General features: G+C 35.2%; 1 protein-coding gene across 2 annotated transcripts; it reads right to left on the minus strand.

Moving 5' to 3' along the window:
• Positions 1 to 113: 113 nt before the first annotated feature.
• Positions 114 to 2,366, minus strand: LOC122274327. 2 transcript variants are annotated; one of them, XM_043083373.1, is made up of 3 exons: positions 2,196 to 2,366; positions 645 to 1,043; positions 114 to 532 (listed from the first exon to the last, which is right to left on the minus strand). In XM_043083373.1, exons 1-3 carry the CDS (start codon positions 2,256 to 2,258, stop codon positions 365 to 367), a joined length of 630 nt encoding a protein of 209 aa, XP_042939307.1. In that variant the 5' UTR covers positions 2,259 to 2,366; the 3' UTR covers positions 114 to 364. The 2 variants fall into 2 exon arrangements, with proteins under 2 accessions (XP_042939307.1, XP_042939306.1); XM_043083372.1 differs by having other exon boundaries at positions 645 to 1,052; positions 2,196 to 2,365.
• Between the last annotated feature and the right edge of the window lie 6,517 nt (positions 2,367 to 8,883).

Genomic DNA, 8,883 nt, shown 5'->3' on the forward strand with positions numbered 1-8,883 from the left:
CTTACTGAAATTTGATTCGACATTGATCAAACCTCGCGAGAACGACAAACTAAATGGATTGGACAGCCTTATAGTAATGATATCCACACAACACATTTCACAACATAGTAATGTAGTACCGTAACATGCTTTACTTCTTCTGAAATTAGTGCACAATCCCAGCTGATAAATGTGCAAACACATCAGCCAGTATCAGCTTTGGTAAACACAAGGGTTCAAGCCAGTTCTCAAGGCAAAAATATCAGAACAAGCGATTAATAATTTCAAACTCAAATGGTAGGTATAGAAACGAGGCCCTAAATATTTTGTTATATGAGCTTCTGAATTAAGCTCTTTAATGTACTCACAGCAGTGGTACTTTCGTTTATCTCTCTTCTGGTAAGCTTCTCCACAGCCACAGAAGTTGCATTAACCCACCGTTCACCAAATGAAAAAGAAACAACCTTGCTGGTAACACTAAACTTCCACAGAGAAACTTGAAAAGAACAAAGAAGCATCCGATGCCCACAAGCTGCCAGTTCAAACCTTTCTCCTGTTGCAGCAATCGCATCATGCGCAGATTCAGCAAAAGCATATATCAACTCAAATCATTTACAGATAAAGTGACTGGAAAAAGAAGGAGAAGAATGGGCCGCAAAACACACCTCTGAGTTGCGAAACAGTTCATTTGTTATCTCTTTCAAGAAGTCAGTCATCAAGCAGCCAACAAACAGTCCACATGGAATTATCAGTTCTTGGTTTCTTGAGATGGAAAATATGACATCGGATAAGGAGCTAAAAATAAAGAAAATGACAAGAGCCCATTTAAATGCGTTCTGTCCCAGAAGAAGCAGTCGCTCAAGAAGTATTTTCTCTGCTTTCTTCCATGGAATTTCTTTAACCGAGTCAGGAGTAGCTTCCCACAACTTCTCCCTCACGACATCGATCTGCATCTTGACCTTATTTGGTTCACCAAATTCTGCCATGGACACTTTCATAGAGCATATGGGAGAGAGTTGGTGATGTCCACGCAGTCTCAAGCAACTTTGTTGATAGGGTTGATCCTGAACATACTTAAATGTGAAATTTCCATTATGATACTGATAGAGAAAGCCTATTATTATTTGGGGTGTCACCAACTTGGTGGCAACCCTTTAATTTAAGTTGCACAATGCGTAATGTTAGGTATATTCTGAGTCAAGTGTGCATGGAAATTTGACTGTGTTGCTACCAGCATAGATGAGAAAAGGGAAAATCACAAACACTTGGCTGATAGATCAAGAAATAATAATATGAAAGTGAACATCAATTTGGAAGGATCAAAAAAAGAAATTTCAGCCAACTATGATCTGAACGGAAGGATACAGCTGCTTTACAACTCATGCATGAATGATCAATAATAATGATGACCATTTTTCTGACCATTCAAGAAAAAAGAGCAACTGAAACTCTGGAAAATAACAAAATTCTTGATGAGCTGAACAAGCCCACCAAAGATAGCTAAGACTCATATTATTCATTATGTTCAAGTTAAATATATGAACTTAAACTGCAGTATGCATCCTTTGTTACTCAAAATTTCTAATGTGCAGCAATTATTCCAGAAAAGAAAAACACTTCCCGGAAATTACAGCAAGAATACCAAAGGTGGTGAGACATTTGAACTTATAAAGCGATTTAGCTGTGCCATTGAAGCATTTCCATGTATAACTAATTACCCTTTCTCTATTTGCAGGCCATGTTTGATTTTTCATTAACATTCAAATGTACCAGTCTTCAAAGATAACTATTCACTTGTACATTCTAGCGTCATAGAAACCCAGAAAAAAGCCATTATGCTATCAACCACAAATCTCTCTAGAAAATTCTGTACCCCAATTTCCAGCATTGCTAACGGTCAAATTTATGAACATAATCCATATGTATATAACAACTAAATGTTGAATTGAGTACAGTATTTAACTTCAAGGCAAAAACTAACAGAGCTCGAATGTGTGAGAAGTGACAAAGCGCAGCTCAGACTCGAACTTCAAACTCTTCGGGATTGTAAGTAAATAGGGAATTTTATGCTCATGGAATAAGAGCACAAAAGTTTTAGCTCGAATTCCAAAAGGGTCAGATGCAACCCGAAAATAACAAGAATAAGAAGGAAGCCACACAAACCCAGACACACACAAAGGTTTCCACAAAGGAGGGATAGCCCGATAAGAGCGTACGCGAAATTTCGGAGTTGAAGGCAGTAATGCGAAAGCTGGAAGCGCGATTGATGCCATTGCCATCGTTTCTCAGCTCCGTTTCTTCCTCATCACTCGCTGGCAAACGCTCTATCTCGCTTCTCTAGGGTTTAGCAACCAAATCCTTTGGGTCAGCATTTACTCAGCAGGATTCTGTTTTTACAGGGAAATGGGCCTAATCATCACCTAAGTAAAGTATGAGGCCCTGAGAACCAGAGACGGCTCAAATTGCAGTGTATGATACTTCACAAGGTGTGCTTAGGCCCAAATGAATGAGAAAAACAAAAAAGTCCAGCTCGAAAGCTATTTATTCGTTATTTTGAAAAATTAAACGCTATTTATTATGCGGAGGGAAAACATTCTATTAATGTGTTTCAATGAACTTGTAGCAAGTTTATAAAATAATAGGTCTATTTTTTATATTTTTTATTTATTTAGAGAAATGTTGTTCTTTATTTTGAATCATTCCTAATCACTTTGTCTAACGTGTTACATTTTAATTGATTTTTTATTTATTAAAGTAGTTAATATATGAAATGACTTAAATATTATTGAAAATAATAAAATTGCAAGATAAAGAAAAGTTCAAAAAACAAACTGAGGACAGAAGAATCAAGCAAAGACCCAGCTGCCTAAATCCTCAAGCCCATACATACTGAGTAGGCCTTCAAAGGACATATAATTAGCCCACCAGATCTACATATCTAGTTCCCAGGAATAGTTTTCTTAGTGTTAAATGATCCCAAAAATGCAGTAGGGCCGGCTGCTCTCTGCATGGATTTCTCTTCATAATGGGTATAACGATACTCTTCTTTAATTAATTAAAACACACCAAGTTTGGGATCTCTTCCTCTTCAATTTCTTAATATTTTTTTACAGGTAACATCCCAGTGGTCGGTGATGCCACATATTTATAAGTTCACTGCGTAACAAAGAATCGAATTCAAAAACAAGCAACCAAAATAGGCCAAACCAATGAGACAAATAAACAATATACATAAACATTCCCAAGAACTGAAACTTATCCCTTAGCTCACCATCTGACAGCAGAAAACAACGCAACCGACGGCTATATCTTGGTGTCCTCATAAACAGAATAACTTTTACAGTATTAAACCCTATCTGCGCGCAGCTCGATCGTTCTCAGCATGTTGAGTTTCCCATATGTTTTATGATTGTACTGTGTCTGCATTAATATAGGGCATGAAAGGTACGTACGTAGGACAAAAACCGAAAAGAATTTCTTGTGTTAGTGAGTGTCATTTTCATAAGATCATAAACAATATTCACGGGGGCATCATACGACATTGATGTTGGGTTATTAATTAGGAAAATGAAAAAGTAGGGGAATGGAGTCGTCGTTTGGCTATTGTCATGGCTTATAAGGCTGCCCTAGCCACCCTCAATTACGGGTGCATGCTTTTTGGTGCTTATTATCGTCATCAAGTTGACGGAATGTACTGCCTTTCGCCAAGTCATTTATGAATTAATCCTTGGTTTTTTCTTGACACCCTTTTGTGTTGTGCTTATTCTTCGAGAGGGATATTCCCTACTTTACAGGGAGAAAATTAGGCATGACCTACGTACGAGGGTGCTTGCTTTTTGTTTTTTATTATTTGTGTTTCCGTTTCTTTTTTTTTTCAAGTATTTATTGTGATAGAATCGATACGGTACCCCAAGTTTCAAAAGTGAAACTGTGCAGAAAATAATGAAAAACATAGGAAAATGGAAATGAAAGAAAACGACCAAGGGAAATTTGAATTCTTCATCTAGCTAGCTAGCTAGCTGTAGTTAATCATATATAAAGGAACGTCTGACAGATCATGAGCAGTTGCCAGGCTGTACAAGATGAGTATTTGTCAACTAGAATATTGCCACGTAAACTAAGGTTGACTGCAGACTGAAATCTACAAGCGGCCTCCCTATGCTGCTGCGTGCATGCATCTGATCTTCGCTCTAATGTATTCAAATGTATACATATAAGCCTGTACTTGCTTGCTCCTATTTATAAAATAGGTTAACTTGATACACTTTTTGGGTGTTCAGAAAAAGGTATGGGAAAACGCTCAATATATAAACTATTCCACATTGGAGGCTGCGTTTTATCACGAAGCAATAATTGTCAGATGACTAGATCTGAAGATAATTAAGTGAAATACAAGTATATATTTCATACTCTTTTATATATATATATATATGAAGTTTCAGAGCCCTAGAACCTATGCACTGAAATTCTAGTCCTGCAAGCAAGCTAGCTAGGGAAATAATTAATGATCAAGCATATAATCATCTCTCGTCTCATGCATTCAATTAATTGTACGTCCCTCTTACCGATATCTCGACCTGATCATCCCTTTTTTGTGTGTTTTGCTTCTTTGGGTATGATAAAGTATTTTTTTTAAATGTAACAAAATAAAAGGAAATGTTGAACGAAGGAAGAGGAAAAGAATTACATGCATCAAACATTGTTCGTGGAACATGTGAAGAACTACATGCATACTAGTGGTGTGTGTATATATATATATATATATATATTGTTCAGCTTTTATAACTTGAATTTTAGAGTTAGGTTTACCTAATGGGACCCGCCTTTTTGACTCACTCGAGAAGAAAAAAGAAAACTTCTAATTTCAAAATATGTCATCCAATTCCAACAAATCATGACCATTCTTACCAAACAATGATGCATAGTCAACAAAAAGGACATTTTGATCTAAAACATTACAACTGTCATCAACTAGGTTTATGGTATATACGTGTTGCTAGCAAATTAGAGATTATGAGATCGACCGTGTAAGATAATAATCTTCTCTGGCCTGCCAAAACATAAAAAGCTTCTGCAACTAACAACGTACTGGGTTTTTTAACTTCTTTTTCCCTCATCATTAATTTCATCTCAGGCTCTCATGAGCTGTCTTTCTTGACATACATTAATTAGTGATACACTGATACTTGTGACACTATGCGGTCTTGTCTCTATGAAATGGCACTGGAACTTCATGTGCATGTTACATGACTCCTAGAAAGTAGGACACCAGGCGGACTTTTCTCTCTTTTTTGTTTTTGTTTGTGTGTATATATATATATAATGCTAGACTTACTAGCTTGCTAGGGACTTAAGAATTATTTACTACAAGATGCATCCAAATTGACGTGACATTCCGGTATATTATATATAGAACTGCCACGTGAGCAATAAATCTTATTGGATTCCCCCATAAACCTAGAAAAAACGACCATTTATCGGCCTGCGAGGTCAGGCTGATCATCATCGACCTCCCCAAGCTTATTGGTATTGGTATTGTAGACGTATCACTCGTAACAAGCTTAGAGAGCGCCTGGCTGATGATCAGTTATATATTGAAGATATTCTTCATGAATCCGTGTGAGCGATTTCAGTCGGTTATCTTCTTTTTCTTCTTTTTTTGTTTTTTTTTGGAGAAGGGGGGGGGGGGGGGGGGGGGGGGGGGGGGGTTGTTAATTAGTCTGTCTTGGAGGATATCCCCCGAGGATTTTCTACATATTGCAGTTGCATAGGATTCTAAATTTCCTCACTGCAACAACAAAATTCAGTTTACGAGGAATATTCCGTTCTGAAGTACTGTCGGGTTGTGTCTTAGGGATTTCCATGTTTGGTAGTGTTTTTAATTTATTTTTGTAATCTAACACGCCAAGAAAATTTCATATGGGGTGCATGGTCTGGCCGATCTTGGATATTATTTTGGTTGCCAACCATTTATAGCTGCAGGTTAAGTCCAAAAACTGCATTAATTATCAGATAAAAAAGAGAGTGAAACGTGCTTGTAGGACGTCGCTTTCGTACGTCCTGGTCGATACTAAACTGGCCATGCATCCGTGTGATTAATTCAGCATCTACTATACTAGCTATCATGTCTCCAATTTGATTTTCAACAAATCTATTTATTGATTTCATGACTTTGCAGTAGTACTACTAGCTCTATATATACCCACGTATCATCAAAAGAGGAATATTGCTAGCTAGCTAGCTTGGTAGCGTCGTCCTCCTGCAAGAAATTAGACAGCTAAACACCTTTTCAAGTTATAAATTAATGGAATAATATTAGAGAAATGATACCATTGTGAGTATGTAAGCAAGTTATAATCATTTAAAAAATAAATAAATATGAAATTTATAAAAAAAGAAAATTAATTTTTTAATAGTAAATTTTACTCATTTTTAAAGTGACTGCATCACGTTTACATATTTCACAACTATACGTAACATTACTCATAATATTATAACATCCCAATTAACTTTAAATGGAAAAATGCTTATATATATACATGTGTGTATAGAGAGACACGTGCGAGAAAACCATGGCTCAAAGTATGTCAATTATTTGAACAATAATTAACAATTAACAATATTAAAAGTCGAGGCATAGATATGGCGAATTCTATATCGTGATGTTGATTGAAACCAAATGCGATGAAGAAACCCTAATTACGATGGATCACATGTAACTGCGTTGACAATTGAGGGCTTAATAATTAGGGCTCGATTGTTAGGTATCAGTCAATATCAAGCATTTTGATAGAGTTTTAATTTTTGGGCTTTGCTAGATACAGTCGGGAAATACAGTCGGCGTACAGTCTGCTATACGGAATGAATAAAAAAAATTATAAAAAAATTATTTTATATTCAGGGGGACCTATATGAATAAAAAAAAGTTATAAAAATAATTTTTTTTTTCATGTAGGTCCCGTATTAATTTATTTTTTTCTCCATGACTGCACGCCGACTGCATTTCTCTACTGCAAAAAATATTTCTCTTAATTTTTACACTAAAAAAAATAAAATAAAATAAAAACGCTTATTTGAGAAATATAAGACCAATTTTTTGTCTCCTTTGAAAGGCCAGCTACAGGAAATTAATGAAAGCTAGCTAGCTAGTAGCTGCAAATCAGAAAAGCCTTAAGATGAAGGTTCGTGAAATCTCATGTGCATGCTTATGATAATCTTCTAGATATACTTCAATCAAGCATATATATATTATAAAAAATTGCTTATTTTTTATTAAAACGAACCTGTTTTCGTCGCATATGATCATTCTCATCATAAATAATTTGTTAGAAATACTTATTTTTCTTGCAGTGATATATATATATTAGGATGTAAATCATGTGAATATTTTTGTAAAATACAAAATTACACATTAATGCATGCATGCATATGGTGCATGCAAATGCTTCGGATCTAATTGAAATATATAGATCGAATACCAACATTTTTTTCCTGTGCGACATATATATATATATATATATATATAGGCATGTATATATAGAAACATTCATATGGTTTTTCTGTGCCAGCCGTATATTTCTAAAAAAAAAAAAAAAACACATACTTATTTTGTTTATTGCGCTTATCATCGTTTCATTTCCATCAGATCGGTACTCGTTTGCATCAGAGATGAGTGCTGGAAAAAGAGGAAAGAAAAAAAGAAACCGGAGATCGACAGTGCTAACTAGCTAGCTAATTAATCCTAATTTATATCTATACTTGTGTTTGGTTCTATATAATATAAAGGCAGGCAACTCATCTCTTATATATAACATTATTTGTATATTTCTTGGATGAAATGTTTTTTTTTTTTTAATTATTCTTGTACACAGATGCCAGATGGTTTATCATGAACAGCTAAAAAGGGTCAGAATCACGCTCAAAAGAAGAAGAGGGAATCTCCAGGAACTTGCATCGGGAGAAGTAAGACATGCTAGGTCTCCTTTACCAAGTTTCATGGTCCTGTTACCTGTACGATAAATAAGCATCGGGACATACTTAATTCGAACAAGATATATATATATATATATATATATAAACGTGTGTCTGTGTGTGTATATATATATAGATATATAAACGGAATGTGGCTTACAGATCAAGTACTTGGACTTTGGTATTTTTTGGTCGATTTAATGCAAAAGTCGGGAAAAGTAACACAAGTCTACAATTGATGCATTTATATAAAGTGAAAAAAAGAGAAAATTAAACCTTTGATCAATTCGGTAGATGGTTCATGAACTGGCATGGTGATCATGATGAAAGATACGTACTGTGATAAATATGTGAAAAACAAAAAACATGATGTAAAAAACATACATTATTTGATTGATAGACGTCTGAAAGAGTTATTCCAAGTTATAGATTGGTAGCTAGCTAGGCCACTTACTGCATATTGCAGAGATCGAGTACGTACGTACTTTTATGCGTGAATGCATTGATAATAAATATAAGGAACCGCATGCAGCTTTTCACATCCTGCTAGCTGCGGATCATTGGCATCTAGCTAGCTAGGGCACATTTCTTGGACCTTTGGTCTTTCAAGCTCAACAAGGAAATAATGCAATTTTGGTGGCTGACTGAGTACTGTGATATCGATTCATGCCAAGTCTAAATTATTAGAAAGCTAACAATCAGCGGAAGAACTAAATTGCAAACTCTTCACGAAAAGCAAAGTGGACGCCTCTGCCCGATATATTAGATATGCAAATTAATGCAGATTTGAGATACTCATAAAAACATTGCTGAATCTGATTAATATTCTAGTTGTAATCGTCAAAAATCATCCATTCAATCCTCATCTAAAGTATTTTCGAAACACCACATACCATCTTTTATATATATAAAAGTGATATAGATATAAATAGA

This window comes from Carya illinoinensis, chromosome 8, assembly GCF_018687715.1.
Source record: "Carya illinoinensis cultivar Pawnee chromosome 8, C.illinoinensisPawnee_v1, whole genome shotgun sequence".
NCBI classification, from domain to species: Eukaryota; Viridiplantae; Streptophyta; class Magnoliopsida; order Fagales; family Juglandaceae; genus Carya; species Carya illinoinensis.

What these genes read in the sequence shown, in the direction of transcription:
- LOC122274327 (XM_043083372.1), bottom strand. Translation starts at nt 2,258, where the DNA reads ATGGCAATGGCATCAATCGCGCTTCCAGCTTTCGCATTACTGCCTTCA. An exon ending in CTTCAACTCCGAAATTTCGC is followed by an intron (nt 1,053 to 2,195) that starts GTACGCTCTTAT and finishes TTCACATTTAAG; the next exon opens with TATGTTCAGGATCAACCCTA. An exon ending in AACTGTTTCGCAACTCAGAG is followed by an intron (nt 533 to 644) that starts GTGTGTTTTGCG and finishes TTGCTGCAACAG; the next exon opens with GAGAAAGGTTTGAACTGGCA.